General features: G+C 35.8%; 4 protein-coding genes and 1 long non-coding RNA gene across 9 annotated transcripts; 2 read left to right on the forward strand and 3 right to left on the reverse strand.

Annotated features, from left to right (window-relative positions):
* Positions 1-670: 670 nt before the first annotated feature.
* Positions 671-4,080, reverse strand: LOC140825130 (3-oxoacyl-[acyl-carrier-protein] synthase I, chloroplastic-like). Its single transcript, XM_073186696.1, has 8 exons — positions 3,503-4,080; positions 2,831-3,186; positions 2,260-2,691; positions 1,916-2,089; positions 1,732-1,845; positions 1,468-1,569; positions 1,309-1,375; positions 671-1,050 (listed from the first exon to the last, which is right to left on the reverse strand). Exons 1-8 carry the CDS (start codon positions 3,672-3,674, stop codon positions 983-985), a joined length of 1,485 nt encoding a protein of 494 aa, XP_073042797.1. The 5' UTR covers positions 3,675-4,080; the 3' UTR covers positions 671-982.
* A 3,790-nt stretch (positions 4,081-7,870) lies between these two features.
* On the reverse strand, positions 7,871-9,650 carry LOC140825131 (uncharacterized). Its single transcript, XM_073186697.1, has 2 exons — positions 8,427-9,650; positions 7,871-7,887 (listed from the first exon to the last, which is right to left on the reverse strand). Exon 1 carries the CDS (start codon positions 9,586-9,588, stop codon positions 8,506-8,508), a length of 1,083 nt encoding a protein of 360 aa, XP_073042798.1. The 5' UTR covers positions 9,589-9,650; the 3' UTR covers positions 7,871-7,887; positions 8,427-8,505.
* Positions 9,651-10,305: 655 nt separating this feature from the next.
* LOC140827967 (uncharacterized) lies at positions 10,306-12,138 on the forward strand. The gene is made up of 3 exons (XR_012117080.1): positions 10,306-10,656; positions 11,345-11,660; positions 11,778-12,138. It is a non-coding gene; the product is annotated as an uncharacterized lncRNA (long non-coding RNA).
* Positions 12,139-12,884: 746 nt separating this feature from the next.
* On the reverse strand, positions 12,885-15,276 carry LOC140825132 (F-box protein SKIP8-like). Its single transcript, XM_073186698.1, has 3 exons — positions 14,618-15,276; positions 13,815-14,011; positions 12,885-13,205 (listed from the first exon to the last, which is right to left on the reverse strand). The coding sequence occupies exons 1-3, from the start codon at positions 15,029-15,031 to the stop codon at positions 12,947-12,949; spliced, it is 870 nt and encodes a 289-aa protein (XP_073042799.1). The 5' UTR covers positions 15,032-15,276; the 3' UTR covers positions 12,885-12,946.
* Positions 15,277-16,682: 1,406 nt separating this feature from the next.
* Positions 16,683-22,664, forward strand: LOC140825133 (uncharacterized). 5 transcript variants are annotated; one of them, XM_073186699.1, is made up of 5 exons: positions 16,683-16,971; positions 17,617-17,667; positions 18,212-18,270; positions 19,242-19,541; positions 19,641-21,918. In XM_073186699.1, the coding sequence occupies exons 4-5, from the start codon at positions 19,370-19,372 to the stop codon at positions 21,842-21,844; spliced, it is 2,376 nt and encodes a 791-aa protein (XP_073042800.1). In that variant the 5' UTR covers positions 16,683-16,971; positions 17,617-17,667; positions 18,212-18,270; positions 19,242-19,369; the 3' UTR covers positions 21,845-21,918. The 5 variants fall into 5 exon arrangements, 3 of the variants coding, with proteins under 3 accessions (XP_073042800.1, XP_073042801.1, XP_073042802.1); XM_073186701.1 differs by lacking the exon at positions 16,683-16,971 and adding an exon at positions 16,978-17,368; XM_073186700.1 differs by lacking the exon at positions 17,617-17,667.
* Positions 22,665-22,835: the final 171 nt, after the last annotated feature.

Here is a 22,835-nt window from a genome sequence, read left to right on the forward strand (position 1 = left end):
GGGTTATTGTATCAAGTTGGGTGAGTCTCTAATATCTTGGAAAACCAAGAAACAGTCCACGGTTTCAAGATCCTCGGCAGAGGCTGAGTACAGGGCGATGGCAAACACGACTTGTGAAGTGGTTTGGATTGTTGAGATTTTGAAAGACATGGGAATGAAATTACAGCTTCCAGTGAAACTATATTGTGACAACACGGCAGCGCTACAGATTGCAGCTAATCCATTATTTCACGAAAGGACAAAGCATATAGAGATCGATTGCCATCTAGTTCGAGAAAAGATTCGGGACAAGTTGATCGAGACGTCGCATACATCTACAGATCAACAACCAGCGGACTTGTTTACAAAAGCATTGAGCAAGAATCAACATCAGTATCTGTTGTGCAAGCTTGGAATATTAGATCTATTCCATGCTTGAGGGGGAGTGTAAAATCGTATTTCACCATATAGCAACTTTAACCAATTGTTAGGCAGTATAAATAAGACTAGCTAGGGGCTTTGTAAAGAACTTTTGAATCATTTTCTTAATAATCAAGTTGAGTTTCTTTCGCGGGAAGCTGTGAGCTTCATTTCTCAATACAACACGATAAGACGTGGGTATATGGGTTCTTTTAGGATTAGTTAGCTAGTTGATTCGATGTAATTGAAGTGAAGCTCCCTTGAAAATCAATGCATCTACGTCATTTTAGGATATCACAGGAAATATTTTCTAATTTTCACAACCATATATAGATCCTTTGGAGGGCCTTCTTGCAAGAAAACTTTGTTATTAGCAGAAGATTCAGAAAATAAAAACAAGATTGCAGTTCCATTCGTTGATACACGATGCACGTGCTCTCCCAGATGAAACTTAACAAAAGTGCCGGGATCCTGGGATCTTCAAGATGGTAGCTATCTTCTCGTTCTTAATAATACTTCCGTATACCTTAGTGTGTATAGATGAAGGAAAACTTGAAAATGTACCAACTTCTGTCAGATTCTTTTAAGACTTGAATGGCCCAAATACGACCACGGAATTGTGCCCGCCGAAGCCGAATGAGTTGGATATGGCTGCAGGGATTTGGATTTTTAGATTCTAGTTAAGAAGATACATCGCATGTTCTTGCAAAGATAATAGGTGCATGGAAAATAAGTGAATGTTAGGGGCAAGTGGTGGAAGAAGTTGTTTCGTGCGACAAAAGAACTAGAAAAATCTAGTGAATGCTTGACCCCAATAAAATTTCAAAAAAAGCGGGGACAGGGGTATCAACCCTTGACAGTCCTCCGATGCTGCCACAGTGGCATAGAGCTAAGGAAGAGATCACATACCGACGTTTACTTCATGCTGTTTCTTTACATTTGAGACAGTGTCTATTGTGACTTCAGGTTCCAAATCCTAAATGGAGACAAAGTGAAGTTTAGGACAGCATATGAACAGGACAAAAGGTGCAAATAATTTTATTAAGTAGTTGTGTTTTCTGGCATTACATATTGGTTGATCGTAGGATGTAACCAGCCAGTGTTGATTGCTTGAATAGTGACTATTGCTTCCAGCCCCCCCGCGGCTCCCAGGGAATGTCCAATCATCGACTGAATTAAGAAATTCGAAAAATAAAATGTAGTCAAGCTGAAAATAAAGATTATTTCTTTCACGTGGATAGTTACGATGAAAATTTTATGTTTCAGGGCAGCAGCATGAATATCTGTCATTTACTTCAATTCTAAGAAATATATTGCAAGGTATATTTTCACCTTGGTTCCATTCATCTTTATTTCGGAGGTATTCTTAAAGACTTTCTTGATGGCATTGACTTCACAAAGATCTCCGGCTAGAGTTGATGTTGCATGAGCATTCACATAGTTCACCTGAAATTTTCAAATCTTTATATTCAAGAATCTGATTAATCTGATCTTCATTAAAATGCTATTTAGTGACCTCTTCGGGGGCAACCCCTGCATCTTTCAAACTCTTGACTATGCAAGACGAGACCCCGAGTCCGTCTGAACGAGGATTAGTCATGTGGTGAGCATCACAGGTTACAGCACCTCCCAAGTATTCAGCAATAATTTTCGCTCCTCGTTTCATTGCATGATCCAAGCTTTCCATGATCTGCACAAGACGATTTTATAATTCATGAAATGAATAAATGATTCCGTTGAGAGTAAGTGGTTACTTCTGACTATTACTTTGTAAAAACGAGCAACAGCTGGACAAGGTAATGGAAAAAGCGACTCTATTCATTTACACATGGAAGGTGCAAAAAATAACCGAGTTCTTACCAGTACTCCGGCACCTTCACTGAGAACAAAACCATCACGGCTTTTGTCCCATGGTCTTGAAGCCTTCTGTGGTTCTTCATTTCTTTGAGACAATGCTCTACAAGCAATAAAACCTCCAATTGCAGCAGGTATAACCGGTGCTTCAACCCCTCCCGCGACCATTATATCTGCCTCGCCTCTTCTAATGTGATTTGCTGCTGCGTAGAAGCAGTAATTTGCTGTAGCGCAAGCCGCTGAAATAGAGTAATTAGGCCCCATTAAGCCGGTATCTATAGCCAGTAATGCCGACCCCATGTTGGTGATCGAATAAGGGATAAAAAAAGGAGATATTTTCTTATATCCCTTCACAAACAAGGATTCCAGTCCAGAATAAAGAGCAGAAATGCCACCAATCCCTGATCCCACGAGCACTCCTATTCTCATCTTGTCCATCTGTGACACATGGAGGCGAAATGATACACAATTCACTACCAGAACATGGCGATCGGGCCATTATATAGCTTATTTGAGTTTCACTATTTCGAAGAGCAATATGTTAAGTACAGCGAACACAGCTTTTGACAATACTCACAGTTTCAAGAACTTGTTTCCCGAGGTTAGCATCGTCTAGGGCTTTCTTGCCAGCAACCAAACAATATCTCCAGCAATCATCAAGGCGTCGATCATTTTTTCCATCAACGTAGCCTGTTGTAGAGAAACCGTGGATCTGGCCTGCGAATCTAACAGAGTACTCTGAAATATCGAACCTGTCTATAGGAGTGATGCCACTTGTTCCTTCAAGAAGTTTATCGTAGAATGTATCGATATCACTTCCAAAAACCGAGACAAGACCCATTCCAGTTATGACAATCCTTTTCTTTGGATTCGTTTCTCTTTTGGGAGCTGAAGTTGTTGGAGAAGCCATGGCCTTGATTCTTCCGCATCTTGCTGCCAGAGGGGAGATAAATTCGATCCACAATTCAAGCTATGATGCAAAACTGCGACGACTAATAGATTCAAAAGGAAATACAAAGGAACTGAAGCTCAATAGATGACTCTTTTCCGAACATACAAAATTGAAATCGAAATATATGATATCGAGACACTAATACGACACGAATGAAGAAAGCATTAGCATATATCATAAAAAAAATAAGCAGCAATCACAGATTACTTGGCTAATGGAAGCTTGAAGGACTCCATGAAGATGGACAAAAGAGCAAAACAACCCGCATTAATACAATGATAATACAATCAAAATTACCAGAAGTGGAGATAAATTCCTTAGTCTCTAACTTATTTAACCCCAATTGCAAAGTTTCAGCAGCTCTGAGCCCATTATACGAAAAAAACAGACCACCATTTTTCCACGATGATTCTTGACTCTTCTTGCACGCTAAACCAGAAGAAGACGCAAAAGCATTGACGGATGCCATTTTCTTTCCCCGGCCTGAACCCAAAACAGTTATTAAATAAGGCAAACAAACCAAGAAAATTGCTGTTTGAAGGAGTTAATAACGAAAATTCTTTGGGTTTTCTTGAAAAATGAATCTTGTAGTGGAGAATCCGCAGCTTCTGTTGGCGTGCGGTAAACAATCGTCAACGAACAAATGCGACGATTACTGCAATCTTTCTCAAGGAAATGAGTTGTAGAATAAGGTTTTTATAATATTTCCAATGGCTATATACATTTATTGCACATTCTTCGGTTTCCAGCGAGCGATACTCGAGTCAATCAAATTCAACAACCGAAAATGGTCCTGTCAAAATCCAGGATGATGATTGGGATGTTTAGATATTTGGTTCAAGAAGGCAAGATACTTCATAATACTAATCCCTTATTTCAAATACATACTGTTAAAAGTGTATTGCATGTGTTTTTTTTGGGTTAATATAATATGGTGAGGAGTGAGTCTAACCTGATATCGTCTCACGGATCCTACCCATATTCATAATAAAAAGTAATATTTTTAGCATAAAAAAAAATATTTTTTCATGGAGGACTCAAATATGATATTAGTCTCAAAAATACGATACGTGAGACCGTTTCACACAAATTTTTACCTATGTTGAGAGGCCAAAAATTATATAATAAATAAATATACTTGATGAACGAGTGTAGATATTCGGAGCCAGTATTTATTTTTTAAAATAATTATTTATATAAGAAAAACCAATAATAACTATTTTAAATTGTGTTCAACTTTTTCTAATTTCAAAGTGAATGTTTTCAGTATATATTAGTAATTTATTAGTTTTCATAAAAAAAATAAATGAAGTGATATGTTAAAAAATTAAAATTTTAGTACCTTAAAAAACTAGAAAACAAGAATTTAAAGATAACATCAACGATAGAATAGACTTGAAAACAAGAGAGATAAATATAGGATAATTGAATAAATTTGTTCAAGATTTATATTGTGTTTTTATCGTTTTATTTTATTTATTTATTATTTTTATTTGTAAAATTAATAAAAAAATGAAAGAATTGTTATTCAAAAGTAATTTAATTATTTAAATAAAACATATTTGGTTAAAAATTTCGGTTGATGACTAAAGATAGGAAGGGAATATATAAATATTTTAAAAGAAATAACCTTTTTAAAAAAGAGTAGGTCTCATGTGAGACCGTCTCACGGATCACAATCTGTGAGACGGGTCAACCCTACCCATATTCACAATAAAAAGTAATACTCTTAGCATAAAAAATAATACTTTTTCATGGATTATCCAAATAAAGATCCGTCTCACAAAATACGACCCGTGAGACCGTCTCACACAAGTTTTTGCCTTTAAAAAATAAGCGGTGTGGTTGTGGTACCTAGATGAGGATTTGTTGAATGATCTGTCATGCCTGATTTCAAATAATCTTAAACTCGAGTCATTGAAAACATAAATTATATAATAAATTTAATTCTTCATTCCAAACGCAAGTTGAGATTTGAAAAGTAACATTTTATTCTTGGAAGTCTGATACGAATAACAGAAAAATCGAACCGTCGCAACAAAAATAAACTCCAAAATCTATCAAAATTTCTTTTGATTAACTTCTAAATCCAACCCAATTATATTTTAGAAAAAAGCAAAAACTTGTGTAAGAGGTCTCACGGATCGTATTTTATAAGACAAATCTCTTATTTGAGTCATCCACGAAAAAATATTATATTTTATGTTAAGAATATTATATTTTATCGTAAATATCGATCAAATTGATCTATCTTACAGATAAAAATTTGTGAGATCGTCTCACAAGAGATCTATTTTATAGAAAAATTGCAATTCAAAACAATGAATATTTAAATGTTATGGCGAATTAAATTGCAATTTAGTTAGTTGACGAAAGTAAAAGATAAGGGGGCCCACCCAAGGAATTAAACTTGGTTGGCCGCTCTATGCAATGTATTTAGGCTCGTGTCATGTTTTCATTAACACGGTACTTTGGTGTGCTGCGTCGCTTAGCTAACTATACGGGCTATATAATTCATAAGTTGTCAAAATAGACAGTAGTGTGGGTCGATTTGGACCTTTTTGATGTATCGAGAAATCATTAACTCAACTCATTTGTTTTAATTGTTTGTCATTTTGTTATATTGAAAAATTATTAAATCGACTCACTCATTTTACATGACGTTGTAGGATCTATGCTTGTTTTAATAAAGTCGAGTGATATTGAAATTTGGCGACGTAAATAAGTCAAATTTCTATACGTTTATTTGTGCTAATGAATGAATGTTTGGGATGAGCTCAAGTCGTTTATTCAACCGGCATTATAAAAACGATGATGAATAAAATGACATTATAGATTGTTGCTTTTTTTCAACCAAAAAAAAAAAAAACCTTCCTCCCACCCGACCCAATGTTATAATAATAATAATAAAAAAGTTGAAATTAATTTTGTTTCATTTAGCATAATTTTTTAACCCAACGCACCAAAGTTTCAGATTACTTTAATTGAAACAAATGATATTTAAGATAATCGTTTTGATACGTTGCACGCCTAACGTGCACATTTATGTGAGTACCGATGATGCGAGACTCGTCTATTGATCTATAATTTTGATATATTTCATTACATCAAATATGTTAATGTCATATTATCGATACTCACATATGTGTGCGACGTGGGTGTGCAGCATAATAAAATTATTTAAGATAGATATATTATCTATTAAACCCGTGCTTGTTTGAGACGTTAAAGTCGTTTTGAGAAAAAGAGTAATGTTTAATTACGTGATATTAAAGACCATTAATTGATAAAGTAGGGCGCTAGAAACAATAAATTAATAGGCCGTGAGTAAAACCAGAACGTGGCCGTGTTTAATAGATTAATCTAAAGATGACGAGGTTATTAGGTATATGATACTATCGCTTATGAGATAAGGTCAAATAAACCTGTGAAATTAAGTGGTAGTTAAGTAAAATAACATTTGTCAGATTTTTTTTTTAAAAAAATGGCTTTTTTATTTGACAAAATGAAATACACTTGGAGCTGATATTTCTTAAAAATAAATTTAGAGTCGGCTCTACTTCTTAGTCGACTAGTAGTCTTTAAGTCGAAAATCGCTTTCATATATTCGGACACTTGTAAGGTAAGAGCATCTCCAACCATGGCACCAATGTGGTGCCATGATTTTTCACTCCAATCCAGCACCAAAACTGGCGCTGGATTGGAGCAGCTCGTAGTGGCGCAGAGCGTCACAATTTTTTTTTAATTTTTTTTAATTTTTTTAGTTTTAAATTTGATTAATTTAATATAAGTGTTTAATATTTAATTAATTAATATTTTTTTGAAATTTTAATTATAAAATTTTTAATATTCTGATTAGAAATTAATTAAGTGTAAAAATAAAAAATAAAAAAAACACAGATTAAATTAATAATGCGTTAAAATGGTACAAATTACGAACAAAAAACAACAAAAATTACGAAACAATAAACAAACTACGACAAAAATATTAATATTGAAAAAAAAAAGAATATTCTTGAAATATTATATTGTAGTATAAAATGTAGTGCAATGTGGTTGGAGATGATTTTAGTGTAACACCAATGTAGTGCAGAATATAGTGCAGAATGTAGTGCAGTAGATTGGAGATGGTCTAAGTAGTTACTTCAACCGATCTAACTCCAAAGATCTCGCTTTCGCTTCCTTACTTCCCTCGGGGTCACAATCAAGTAGGGTATGTGGTCCTAAAACAAAATTCATAGCATCTCTTTTCTCCTTGTGAACCCTAGTTCACAAGCCTGTTCCAAAGCTAGCCCCAATTTGACCAAGATTATTCTTTCGAATATCCCGAAATTAATATTAAATTGAATGGTTATTGAAATTAATCAAGAAGAACAATATGATTGGTTTTACATTGGATTAAGAATTTTGGGCTAAGGATATGTTTTTTGGTTCGTTCGATCCTATCTGTGGAGGTACTGCTCTTACAGGATTTAGATGGTCCAAATTTAACCACATTTGTGATTTTTAAAAAAAATAATGGACCCCATGTACTTTTGGTTAAATCTGGACCCTGGATCTATACATGGGACATTGCCCCAGATGTAGGATGAAATATTTCATGCTTTTTGAAGCCTGTTTGAACGCAGCGGATTTGAATTTCATATTAAAATATATTTAAATAGAAATAGTTTTAAAATATACTTCGGCATTGTTTGGTACATGAGACAGGGGTGAGATTGATAAATAATCCCCCTTATCCCATGTTTGGTACATTTTTAAAAAGCCTTTGATAATATCATGGGCCTTTGATAAATAAATTTTGAGAAGGATAAAACATCTTTTGTAAGAAGTGTGATAATTTTAATGTAAGGATAAAATACATTACAAATGACTTAATTACACCTAATTTAAATGCATTTAAGTTAATGTTAAATGTTTATTAAATACATGCATATATACAATTATACATATACATATACACACAAATATATATATATATATATATATATATATATATAATTTAAGAATTGAGATATGCAATTACAAGATCTTGATAACAATGAAATATAAGTTTTTGTGATAGGATTAATTTTATCATTACAATTCAATATATAAATTTAATCACTCTTGTTAAAATCATACCAAACATTCAACATATTATCTTATCATTATATTTATATTTGATTTATCCTTATACTATATATCCCTTACTTATCATATTTTATGTACCAAACTGTACCTTCGTATACAGTTTTAAAATACACACCCAAAACAAAAAGAATCCCAATCTCAAATCGAAAGCAAGATAACAGTGATGATCAAATACATGCGGGGCAATGGACCAATCCATTCTCATTGCAAACCCCACACCTCTCCTTCTTTCTCTCCACAACAATCTTGCAGCTTCCTCCACACTCCAAGCATGGCACAAACCTGGCGCCGCCGCAGCCCTCGCAGCCCAACCTACCCACCCCCCTCTCCACACGTGCCCAGTTAAGTATCCTTGGGAGGCGACCCGTTTCGTTTAAATGCACTACTTCTTCCACTCCGCCCAGGTATCTCCCCTTCACGAACACCCTCGGAACACTAACTCCCTCGCCTAGTAATTCCTTCAGTTCGTTCAGGAATCCGCCGTGTAATGATATGTCGCGCTCGTCGAACACGATCCTGTGTGTCTCCATCAGTGTCCTGACTATGTTGCAGTCCTCGTAGGTGCGCCGGACGCCGCCTAAGGATGTCGTGTAGAGGACGACAGATTCGTCTCCGTCGGGAGGGCATCTCTCTTCGAAATCGGCTAAAGGGTCCCGCTTGACAAAACCCCCGGTTTTGCCTTCTTTTTCTCGCTCTAGTTTGTCTCTCTTTATGAAAATGTTGTCTTTCAGTGACTTGGAGACATCTAGATGATTGATGCCGTTTCGCGAGTCGATCAGTGGGTCGGACTTGGTTGGGTTGAATTTTTTCAATTCTGCAACTCGCTTTGATTCAGCGGGTTTTGATGATTCTTTCGAAGAGATCTTAGCTTCCAGCTCTTCGAGCGTATGGAAAGTCAAGCTCTTAGGTTGCGATTCTCCTTTTTCGGCGGGGTTTTCTTGAGCTGGTGGCGTAGGATTGACTGGTTTCATACTCGCCTGAAGTATAGGGACGGAGTTGAGCTTGGGCTTGAGGTCCTCCATGGCCTTGCTGACCTCTTCCCACGTGCGAGGTGCATCTTCAATGGCGTCGAGCTTCTCTAGAATGGGGGCTGGCAACTGTGAAGGCTGCTTCCGCTGATCCTGCGGCTCGCATGAATTGAGCCACGGCTCTTCGATGGCGTTGATGTCGAAGACGGCGAAGCTGGACGGCGGAAGACGATAGACACCGGCGGCGGCGACGTCGATGCTTTTGGATGAAGTGCACCCCATGGGAGGGAAAGTGACAAGATTGGGGAGATCGAAGATTATGGTGCGTGAAAATGGTCTCTGTGTGTGTGTGTTTTAATAATAATAATAAGAAAGAATTTATGAAATTTGTGTGGCTGCGACTAATGGCGGGCTTCGATAATTTTGTGGTTGGTGTTAATTTCAGGTAATGGACCCATTTGAGGGAAAAAAAAACCAATTTTGTGATTGTGGATAACATCATCGCACGTCCATTCTCTTTGAATTTTTTTTATTTATTTGCTCCATATAATTTTTATATATAAAAAAATCCTTATTTTCTTATTTTTCAGGATTAAATTTCCTTATATTCAATTATAGTTCTTTGAAATAACATTTTTAAATGTATGTATGATAATATAAGTTCTCTGAATAAATTTTTTTTATAACAAAGTAATTTACTTAAAGGTTTCTCAAAAATTTCAGCTTCAATTCTTCATTGTGTGCATGTAATTTTCTTAGTTGGTACCAAATTCAATTCGAGTATGTCAGTTGTGAGATGGTCTCACAAATTTTTATCGGTGAGACGGATCAATCCTACCGATATTCACAATAAAAAGTAATATTCTTATCATAAAAAATAATACTCTTTCATGGATATTCCAAATATTAGATTCGTCTCATAAAATACGACATGTGCGACCGTCTGATATAAATTTTTGTAATTTAATTCACGTGCTTTAAAACTAACCCTAAAACGGAATGGACTACAAAGGGATAGAGAATAACGTGGAGCGTCATAATAAAGAAAGTCAGTATTTTCCACCTCTTTCGATCCTGTCCCCTGAAAGTGCGAAAATTCCGTGTGTTCATCTCTTGGCTGCTAGCCAGTAACAAGACGAGGAATGGAGCCGTTTTCTGACCCTACACCGCGATAAAAATATGAAATTGTTCCTCTGTTAGTCGTGAGCATTTTAGTATATTCGATTTGCCTTTCTTCGAAAGATTTGAGCATGGTTAATTTTTGTTGTTGTTTTGAATCTTCTTGCTCAACATTGAGTCATTGACAGATGCAATGGTTGAAAAAATCAAAGCCCATTTTTGTTAATTGTAGTAAGAGTTTTCCCCTTATCTTGATAGTTGTGAATTTACGTGAGTAGTTAATATTATTACTATTGTTTTTGTTGATCAAGATTCAAAAAGCATTTTTTGAGCTCCTGATTTTGCCGCTGATGGCATTTTGAAGCATGGGTGGTTATTGTTGATTATAGAATTAGTGGGTGATTTGTAGTTGTCTATGCATGCTAGGTGAGTGAACCCCCGGGAATAGACGACCAGGTTCCTTCCTAATCCTCAGTTGAAGCCTAAGTAACCTCAATTTTGTTGACCTAAATATGCACGTGTCATGTTCTTACCCAAAATCTAAAAGTAAAATTGGAGATCTTTTTTAGTTGAGGAGAGGCACAGTCCCCAGCACCAAATGCATGCCAGTATGTTATCGTTCGAAATCATTTGATCTGGGTTTTCTTTTGTAGTTTAAATGCATATTCTGTTAAAGTAGTCTTGAGGAATTTTAGGCTGAAGTCATCTAAGCGAGTATCATTATACTTTTGTACTCATCATATGCCTGCAAGTATGACATCGCTAGTATGTTAGGCGAATTATCATGAAATGATAAAAATGATGTGATCTGGTGGATGTTTGAGGATAACTTATATCATAGGTTGGTTGATCAGTTATATGTCCTTGAAAACATCTATAAATTGCATGTCGGAAGCTAACTATTATCAAACTTCTTCAGTACACAAAGAAGTCTGAATATGGTTTGCGGAGCCTTTTACATCCCAAAGGAGAGAAGGTCCAATCCTCGATGCTCACTTCGTATTTGAGGAGAAACAAACAATTGGTGTGGCAGATGGTGTAGGGAGTTGGAGTGAGAAAGGTGTTGATGCTGGAGAATATGCTCGAAACTGATGTCCAAATTTTTTAGTGCTCGGAAACTATCCTACCGAGGAAAGTAATCATAAGTTTAATCTTAAACACATCTTGAATGAAGCATACTTGAAGGCTAAGGTTCCAGGATCCTCCACAGCTTGCATATCAACACTAAAAACAATGTGAGGTTTTGTTTGTTCACTATTTCAGGTTCTGTATTTGTCCTTTGCAACATGAGGCTCCTTTCTTGGTTTCTTATTTTTGGTAATGTAATGGCATTTGTTTAATATTTCATTCAGCGTACAGTCCTTGCATGCTGTTACTGTGGGAGATAGTTGATTTTTGTTATTAAGAGATGGAGAAGAGTTCGGCAAGTCACAAATCCACACTTGTCACTTCAATTGTTCATATCAGCTTGGTAAATCTGCTTCTACACCCAGTGTGGCACAGGTATTGTGTTGTTCTAACATTGTTCTAAATCTGAAGTTCCACCTTGCTTTCCAAGAATCCACAAATAACTGGCCTTTGAGAATGGAATGGATGGACGAATCTCGAGCTGCAAGAGGTCCAAGTAATTTCACGTAAAATACTTTTTCAGTGTTGAGAAGATCTAAATGTTTGAGGGTCCATAGCAAATAGATCCAGTCAGGTTTGGTTTCAACTACTTCCATCTTAAATTGAATGTGTAATGACTTACAAGTCAAACATCTATTTCAGCATGTCGAAGCACCGGCGCCCATGCTGTTATGCATGAACAACTTCAATTTGACCAAATAGTGTGTGATATTAGTTGGACTAACGGCTGTTTTGTTTTTATTAAATATAATTATGCTAGGTTGAATGGTAACAATTTATATTCGAGTATTCATAATTATGGTAGGTTGACTTGTAACAATTACATCCACGCCTACACGTATACATCATATGTTGTCAAGTAACTATGGATTATATTGAATTTTTTAAAAAAATCGTATCAAATGTGTTTTTGAATTATCTAACATAACCATCGAGTAAGAATCAATACACGATTGGAATCAATCTAGTGAAAGGTTAATGTAAATTATATTTTACAAAATTGAACAAATTAATTATTATCTATTATTTCCATGTATAAAAACATATAGATATCCTGAATCGAATATTAAAAAAGTTGATAATTTCACTTAGTTTTATTGTTTAAGCTAACCTAGAGGGGTTTATAGAATACATATGCCGTATAAATCGTGGATCAATTCCACAAGTTTTTCTTTCCATAAAAAAAAATTGTGAAGGAAACAAAAGCTTCAAAGAGTTGAACAGCTTCTTCTTAGCCTGGGAGACGCCATTTAGTGTATCCAGGAGAAGGGGAAAAACTCGTATTTTTTCGGGGAATTTACATATGAAGTTTGAAGTTCTTTTTAGTATGAGAGAGAAAATTCTTCTCTTTGTCCCTGCTTGATTCGCCGCTAAGCATTCTGCCCCCGCCAACTTATACATGCGGAAGAAGCTGCAAACCAACTCCATGAATTAACAATGCTGACGTATGATGGTGCACCATGTACCACCTTCCATGGTGGAACTCATAAATATTAGTTACATTAAATGCCTCGGCTTCCAGGTCAATGTAAGCATTCATTGATACCCAAGCCATATCTGTCAGCACCCGAGTTCTGACATCTCGAATCTGGAAATCAGCAACATTCTCCCAGCTAAAGGCTAGCTGCCAGCTCCCCATGACCGCATTGTAACTGCAAAAAGAGTTTGATAAATATATTAACGAGACACTAACATAGTTGACAAAAAAGCCCCCCAGGCTCCATTATTTTCAATCAGACTGTCTTTGTGGCACCACATTTTAACTATACTGTTCAAACATGTAGAAAAACGATCACCCTTAGTTTATCTCAATCAAGCATCATAATGTTTCCGGACTCCATATCCAGAGTTAAGCATATAATAGCATGAAGGTAAAAACCAATGAGTCAAGGCTGACCATACAATGGGGGTGGGCCGTGGCAAAAAAGGTGAATGACGTATACTTTACATTTTACGTCCAAAGCAAGATGATATAAATAAATCTATAAATTCTTTGGGCAAGAGATGTAACTTGACTATGAATCAAATCAAGAAGGAAAAAAGACAATAATGAGTAGCAGTTGTATTTTATTAGAATGGATATCTACTGTGCAGAGCATCGTGCTGTGTACAGTAGAGTCATTGGATCATGTGGACCGCTTCAATGGTGATGTGCACGGCATCAGATCCATTTCATTTATACATTCGACAAGATAAAGGTCATTATTAATTAAATTAGCAAAAGCTGTAATTTTTTGGTGAATGGATAGGATGCCACATACCCGCTAAACGACTCGCCATTTGCATGAAAACACTTCACATAATCTGCATTGAGCCAAAATAGAGCCATATCTGGCAGCGCTCTGTCTCTCACTATCCTAAAAAACTCCAAATTGATGTTTACAATGGCTCTTGTGGCTGCATAATAGGCTTTCCATCCATTGGGTGGTGTCACATTATCTTGCTCCAAAGTGAAATCCTAGTCCATGAAGGGTCAAGCACCAGATTCAGCAATTCTAAAAACATAAATGGAAATTTTTTTTTGGTTCTTTCTAATTCAAAGTATCAAATTGCCCTCCTACCTAATCTTGATTTCAACCCCGCTATGAGCTATGAAAATGGGTGTACAAAGAGAATCTTAGCATATGGGTTCTCATGCATTCTAAACAGATTAAATAAGAATCAATGACCAACCTAAAGTTGAAAAAAAAATATCTTCTAAATGTTGTTTCTGCATGTATGATTTACAAACAATTGTTCAAGTTTACAGCTGCACTCCTATTGACCAATCTATTGACCAATCATATGAACTGACGTCACTTGAAAACAAACTCATAAATTTTCAAATCCATAGATATATGCAAAAACTAGGCATGCTACAATGCTACCACTGGAAGTAAAGTAGCAAAACTTCTGGGAAAACTCAAGACCACCCGCTATTAAGCCAAACTCACCCAAAGAGTAACTTCAATTTCAACAGTACCAAAAACTAAATATCACCTCAAGGAACTAACATTACTCCGTGGAATAAACTTTCATTTTTATTTTTATTTTTATTTTTTACAAGATTGAAATAATATTAAACCTTATGAAATAGGGCCTTCCACGCGTTATCATCGTTGGCAGCTTCACGCATGCGCGAATTCGTCATGGAGAGCCTACAGAGGCTCGGGTAGTCCAAGTAACTCAGTGCATGCGTCGTGATCTCCGGCACCAACTGCTCCATCATGGACACCCCGGTCTGCCTCTCCGCCGCGATCTCCCCATTCTCACCACCATTCAAAAGCGCCGTCATTTCAGCACAGCTACCACTTTTGTTCTCTTTGTCAGTACGTGCACAATCAGTCCAATTATTCAATTCAGACTTACTCGACTGTAATTTCCCCTTCCGGAGAATCAAAAGAAGCGCAAAAAAGAAACATGAAAGGGTCACCGCTAGGGCGACGAAGGACGACCGGTAATAGCTTGCGAAGGAAATTCTATAAACAGCAAACTCCATTCATAGGTAAAGAGATGAGAATTGCAAAAGGGGTTGATGCAAATTCCCCGATTCATGAAAAGAACAAAAGTTACAAGCAAGAGACAATCGGTCTTCACTACTTCCAGACCCTAATAAAGGGTTTTAGGGTTTGGCGCGTGATTGATAAAATCAGAAAGAGGGGAAATCATTAGGCGGGGGAAGGCGGACGAAAAGGGAGGCGAAACTGAAGTGAAGAGCAACTAGTCAAATGTGGATATAGTCAAAATGTGGGGTTTCCGTGCCGATTCGCAAAATAGAACGACGCCGTTTACGGGGTCGATCTAATTTTTTGTTTTTTCCTTTTAAATAAAGATTCGAACCCTAATATTTTTGTGGTATTTTTTTAAAAAAATTGAAAGATATTTTTGGAATTGGTTTGGTACCAATCAACCCGGGTCAATGAAAACTATTCTCTAATTTCTTTGATACATCTTGTCTAAAATATATATTTTACGAGTTAATAAAATTAGAGGGTCGTGATATATGCAACAATGTGTGTAGTGTGTAAGAAAAAAAGTAGTTTTTACAACAACAAAAAAAATAATTATAATTAAAATGGTAGGGGAGAAATAATATGGAATGAGAAAATATGGAATTGAGTGATTAAATTATATTTTTTGAATAATATAAAAATTTTACAATATACAACGTTAATTAAGTGTTTGCAATCACTAAAAATATAGTTCTTGAATTTTCTGTTTAAATAAATTAGTTTTTCAATGTTTCTAAAACACATATTCAAAGTTAGTTTCTGCTTAATTTAATGAAAATCCAACAACATGTGAGATGTTTGTTTTATTTTTACAAAAATAATTCTAGTAAAAAAGTTAAAATTAAAATAACTTATTTATCAAACACTACGTGTTTCTGATTTTTACCTTTTAATTTTTGCTCTCAAATACTATCCATTTTAAAATTTTCTTCACTTTTTTCATAAAATTTAATCATTTCTTTAGAAGTAAAATCTGTTGGTCGAGGAGTTTGACTTTAATTAATATTACAAACATTATCTGTTCATATGATATGATATAGAGAATTTAACAAACCCACGAATTTCCATCAATATAAAGTTAGATTTTTGGAAGAAAAAAAAGGTAAAAATTTATATGAAACGGTCTCACGATCATATTTTGTAAGACGGATCTTTATTTGGGTAATCCATGAAAAAATATTGTTTTTTATGCTAAAAGTATTATTTTTTATGATGAATATGTGTAAGTTTGACATGTTTCATAGAATGAAATTCGTGTCTACTCAAAAAAAGATGCCAATGTGATATTTTCAAGCGAATTGGTAGGTCGGATTGTCAATCATGATCATGTCATGACTCATAATAGCCAACTTTGGCTTCCTTTCGACGCAAAGTTTCGTACTCATCATAAATTATTTAGTAGTCCAAGGGCAATTGTCTGAAATACATTGTTCAGTCACACGTTTAGTAGCATTTTTCTCTTTTTTTTAACAAAATTAATCATATCAACCAAGTTTTGGATAATGAAATACTATTTTTTTTTTAAAAATAAATTAAAATAAAATAAGATTTTTGTTTATCATCTTTACTTTTTATTTTATATATATATATATATATATATATATATATATATACATACTATAAAGAGGGAATAAGTTGTTTGTGGCCAGTTTTGTGCCGGTTGCCGGTCACTATCCATAACACGTGTTGTTTGTTTGTTGCACCGATATTCACTTGTGTGTGCTGTCATTGAGAGATGCATCCTCCTACCACGCGGCATGTGAGCATCTGCCTTCCTCCCCGATTTCTTCCTTCTTCACTTTCCACCTCTGTTGGTTGCATTTGTTGCTCGGCTTCCCCCAACTTTTCAGCCTTCTGTGCTCCTTCCTCCTTCACGCCTTCGCTTTCTGCCCCTTCTTCACGTCCAGCAAGCAGTCAACGCCAACCGGTGAGCTATCTCTTTCTTTCTCTTTGTCCATGATGCTTGTATGTAATTTTGCTCACAATCGGTGAGTTATTTCTTTGTTTCTCTTTGGCCGTTGCCCAACCGGTGAGCTATATCTTTCCTTCTCTTTGTCCATGATTATTTTATGTAATTTTGCTCACAATCGGTGAGTTATTCCTGTGCTTCTCTTTCGCCTTTATTATTTTACGTTATTTTGCTCCACCTAAGTTGTGTGACTTGGTTTTTTGCTTGTTCGCCTTGTTTTTTTGCCTGCCTTTCTCCCCGAGTTCTTCCTTCTTCACTGTCCTTCTCTGTTGTTTGTATTTGTTGCTCGGCTTCCCCCAAATTTCCAGACTTTTGTGCTCCTTCCTCCTTCTTTATGTAACTTTGCTCACAATCGGTGAGTTATTTCTTTGCTTCTCTTTGGTCTTTATTATTTTATGTTATTTTGCTCCACCTAAGTTGTTTGGCTTGTTTTTTGGCTTGTGCGACTTGTTTTTTTGGCTTCTTTCAGCGTTGTGTTAGCATTCCGCCTCCCCCCCCCCCCCCGCCCCCCCCCCCGATTTCTTCCTGCTTTCCTCTTTTGGTTGCATTTGTTGTTCGCTTTTTAACAAGTCTCCATATTTTTGTGCTCCTTCCTTCTTTAAGCCTTCGTTTTCCACTTGACCTTCACGCCCAGCGTCAAAAAAACAACAACCGGTGAGTTACCTCTATCTATCTCTTCGGCACATCTTCTCTTTATTTGATGTCCCAACAAAACACAAGAATTATTGTCGATTTAAGATCGCTAAAGCAAGGAAATAAAAACTTAAATTTTTACAAGCCCATACAAATTCAGATGGAACTGGCAGGAAAGCAACATTTAATGTTGGTTTGCAAAATGATGAACGATTAGCTTATTTTTCTTGCTTAAAAGTTCCTGATTTTTAGCAAAGCAATTGTGTATAGTAGAAAAAAAATGAAATAAATCATTTCCTTATTTTGAGACAAAAGATTTATTAGGTAAGAAAGAAAAATAAACATCATTTACTGGATACAAGAAATAAAAGGAAACCTATAATATTAATGAATACCGCGCTTTAATTTGTTTTTTTAAACTATGTAAATGTTTCCCCTATTTACACTATAACTTTTGAAATATAACAGCTCTTAGATTGAAATTCTGCGCATGAGTGCAGTTTTTTTGTAATTCGTATTTATTTAATATATTTAATGATGTACAATTATGTTGATGCTATTGCAGCCAAATAAAGGTGCAGCACACCCCCATTGAAGAGTTACGGAGAGCAAAGCAGGATACAGGTTCGGTTCTTGGTTTAAAAAAATTGTTTAAAATGTTTATTTGTACATGTTTGTGTTGCATCATTTCCTTGTTTCTCTTGCAACATTTTAAAAATTATTCACCTTGTCTCTATGTCATATTGCGCTTTAATTTGTTTTTTTAAACTACATAAATGTTTGCCCTATTTGCACTATAAAATTTCAACTTTTTTATTTAGTCATTTTCACAATAATGTCACACACGCACAAACAAAATTCCTTAGATGTCAATATGAAAAAAAACACGCGTAAAAGAAAATATGCTTGTTTGGAAGACCGTAGAATGACAAAAAATAGCCGGCGCAATACAAAAAAACAATTACAAATGCCAACCGGCAGTGATACAGATTGTGTTGAGCCAGACTTGTTGCAATCTATAGTCACCTGCCCAGATGTGCTACCTGATGTGCCTAACTGTGAATATTGTGCTGCAAAGCGTATCTACTTAGAACCACCGGCGTTCTGTTGTGCCTCAGGAGAAATAAACCTTTTACTTACAGAAATGCCTTCCGATTTAGTAGAATTATATTGTGGTAGTGCCGAAGATGCTAGAGAATTCAATAATTGTGTTCGTAGTTACAATAATATGTTTGCGTTTACATCACTTGGAGTCCACTGCGACAAATCTTTAGCTAGACGAAATGATGGCATTTACACATTCCGTGTACAAGGCCAACTTTATCATTTCATGGATCAATTAATACCATCAAATAACGAAAATCCCAAAAACTTGCAGCTTTACTTTTTTGATACTGAACATGAAATATCGAATCGCATGTGTGTAAGTTCAAAGTTTAAAGAAAATCTTATACAAAAATTGCTTCATATTTTAGCACTGAATCCATATGCAAGTTTTTTCCGAAGTCTTAATGGCATTAAAAATCTGAGTGAATATAAAATCTCCTTGCAAGCTGATCCTATTATTGACCAACGAACTTTCAATAAACCTACAGTGTCCCAAGTCGCTGGAATATGGCTAGAATCTAATGAAAATGAACAATGTACAAGCCAACATATACAGGTTTATCCAAAAGATAATCGCCCTCAGATAATCAAACATTACTTTTCTTGTTATGATCCTATGCAATATCCTCTCATATTTCCAAATGGGGAACCTGGGTGGCATCGTAAAATTGCAAGATTGAATGAAATGGAAAAAAAAAAGCGCCCTAAACCGACGTGCAGAGGCCAAACCATTTACGACATCCAAAGTTTCACGGATGCTGAACATGTGATGCAAACTGAAAATAAAGGTGACTCTATGTTGTTTTTTATTTATTCATAAAATTAAACTTTAGTACGCCAACTTGAACATTTACTTATGTTATAAAGGGGCTTTTTTATTCATGTAGATTTGAGCATGCGCAATACTCAAAGGTCAACAGTATCATGCCGTGAGTATTACTGTTACAAGTTACAAATAAGAGAACATGATAAATCTTTTCTATTACATATTGGAAGGCTTCTTCAACAATATGTAGTTGATATGTACATCAAAATTGAAACATCGAGGTTAGAATTTTTTAGGACTACGGACATACAAAACCGTTTACGAAATGAGGTATATCGTGGTTTACTAGATAGTATTACACAAGGTTGCCAAACAGGCCTTGATGTTGGAAAACGCATAATCTTACCTACATCATTTGTTGGAGGACCTAGAGACATGCGTAAAAGATATATGGATGCTATAACTTTAGTTCAACGTTATGGAAAACCTGATATTTTCTTAACAATAACTTCGAATCCAAATTGGCCAGAAATTAAAGCGTTGTGTTTACCTTTTGAAGAAATACAAAATAGACCTGATTTAACCTCTCGAATATTTCGTGCAAAATTACAAGTTCTAAAAAAAGAATTGTTCAACAAAGAAATTTTTGGTCATGTCCTCGATTATGCTTACGTGATAGAATTCCAAAAACGAGGTTTACCACATGCACATTTTCTTCTTATTTTGGATAAGGCTTCAAAATTATTTCATCCTGAGGCATTTGATAGAATCGTTTGTGCTGAATTACCTGACCCGCATGCTCAGCCATACCTATTTTCCCTGGTAGTCAGGCATATGATGCACGGACCTTGTGGCTCATTGAATCCAACATGCCCTTGTATGAAAAATAGCTCATGTAAATTTAATTACCCTAAAGAATTTTCTGAGAACACTAAATACGGAACAAATTCATACCCTATATATCGTCGTCGAAATAACAATAATGCTATTACTATTAGGGGGGCACAACTTGATAACAGTTGGGTTGTGCCTTTTAATCCATATCTCTTAGCCAAATTTAATTGTCACATTAACGTTGAAATATGTTCAACTATTCAAGCTATAAAATATATATACAAATACATTTACAAGGGTCATGATAAAATTTTATATACATTAGTGGTAAACGAAAACAATCCCGTAGTTGATGAAATTAAAAATTTCCAGTGTGCAAGATGGATTTCACCCCCTGAGGCAATTTGGCGTATTTTCAAATTTGATCTAAACCATGTACATCCATCAGTAATATGCTTACCAATTCATTTAGAGAATGAACAAGTAGTTACTTTCCCTGCCAATCAATCTCTTACCAGCATTACCAAGAACTTAACACTAAAAAAAACTATGCTAACACAATTTTTCTTCATGAATGAATACAATGAATATGCAAGAAAAATGAAATGCCTATATATCGAATTTCCTGAATACTTTACGTGGCACAGTGATTCAAAAGAATGGGAACCACGTAAAAAACAAGAGGTTATCGGGCGAATTTATAGTTGTCGCCCATCAGATGGTGAAAAATTTTATTTGAAGTTGTTGTTAATGCATGTGCCAAAACCTACCTCTTTTAAATACTTAAGAACAGTCAATGGAGAAACGTTTTCTACATTTAGAGAAGCTGCACAAATGTTAGGTTTAATGGAGGGAGACAACACTGCTGATATGTGCATCCAGGAGGCTGCTACTTACTTACTACCTCATGCTTTGCGCCAACTATTTGCTACAGTCCTTGTTCATTGTAATCCAACCAATCCAAAACAATTGTGGCTAAAATACGAAAATTTCCTATCAGAAGATTTTGTGCAAAACAAAAAACTTAACACTAACGCAATTAGACACAAAGTTTTAAACATTCTAGCTAACTATCTCTACTCGATGGGCAAAAAATTGGAAAACTTCTTCCCTGCAAGTGATGATATTCTTATAAGCTTCCATGATAGCTTAACAAAGGAATTGCAAAGTGAGCAAGACATAGTTACACCTACTGAAGACCTTGCTGCTGTTGAACAATTAAACACAGAACAAAAATATGCTTACAATCGAATTTTATATCATGTGAACAACAATTTGCCTAATGTTTTTTTTGTTGACGGTCCTGGGGGTACTGGAAAAACTTTTTTATATAAAGCACTTCTTGCTACAATTCGCTCAGCTGGTCACATAGCACTTGCTACTGCCACTTCAGGAGTGGCAGCATCTTTGTTGCGAGTCATTATTCTATATTCTCCACATATCCGTACACTAGCCGTAAGAGTATTTGACTCTATCCATTGGAAATGCTAAGATACGCTTTCCTCAATCTGTCCGACAAAGTTTATCTCAATTCCACCAATCGGCCACTCTAATTCCCTCAAAATTTGATACAGAGATTCAGATTCAGAACACCACCCGAAGCTCACCGTAAACTCCTTCCAGGCCCAGCTCCCCGCATTCTCCGCCTCTAACACAACCGTCAGCTTCACTTTCTCTCAGTACGTAAGCATCAGCAACCCCAGTCCCCAACCCCGCCGCTTTCACTCACTACGACAGCTCGCTGCAGCTGCTGTATGCCGGAAGTCAGGTGGGTTTCTGTTCTTACCCGCCGGAAAGATCTCCGGAGGTAAGGCTCAGTTCATGGCGGCCACATTTTCCGTTAAGTCCTTCCCGCTGTCGGCTCCTGTACAGAAAGGAAGCGTGGGACCTGTCGTACCAGATGGACGCATTGGTTATGGCTTCGGGCCGAGCATGGAGGTGGAAACCAGAACTGAGATGGCGGGTCGGGTTCGTTTTCTGCATTTCTTTACGCATCGGGTGTGGGCCAGAGCTGAGAGTCGGGTGGCCATTAGAGTTACCGATGGATCTGTTCTAGGCTTTCAGTGTTAGGCGCTCACCTGGGCCAGTCAGTGTGGTAGAAACGGAGTTGGAGTTTATGTTAGTTTTTTTGAATTTGAATAAATGTCTGTGAGACTTTTGGGAAATTTAGTCTTTGCTAAAATAACTTGTTTTAAAATGTCGGAAAAATAAAATTTATTGTAGAAATTTTTATTGGGCACTTTCGTTTTAGGCCAGTAGACATCAATGCAAATCCCGTATTTATTAATGGAATTATCCATTATTCACCAGAGATTAAATGATAAAAATTAATGATATGAATATAATATATTAATATATATGTATAACATAATAATAAACATCTTTCACACCAAACAAAAATATTTTTGGGTGTTAATTTTGTTTTTGTCGCACAGTTATCTTAAATTTTGTCCCATCATCAGTTTTGGCTTTGGTTGTCATG

The sequence above is a fragment of the Primulina eburnea genome, chromosome 3 (assembly GCF_022965805.1).
Source record: "Primulina eburnea isolate SZY01 chromosome 3, ASM2296580v1, whole genome shotgun sequence".
NCBI classification, from domain to species: Eukaryota; Viridiplantae; Streptophyta; class Magnoliopsida; order Lamiales; family Gesneriaceae; genus Primulina; species Primulina eburnea.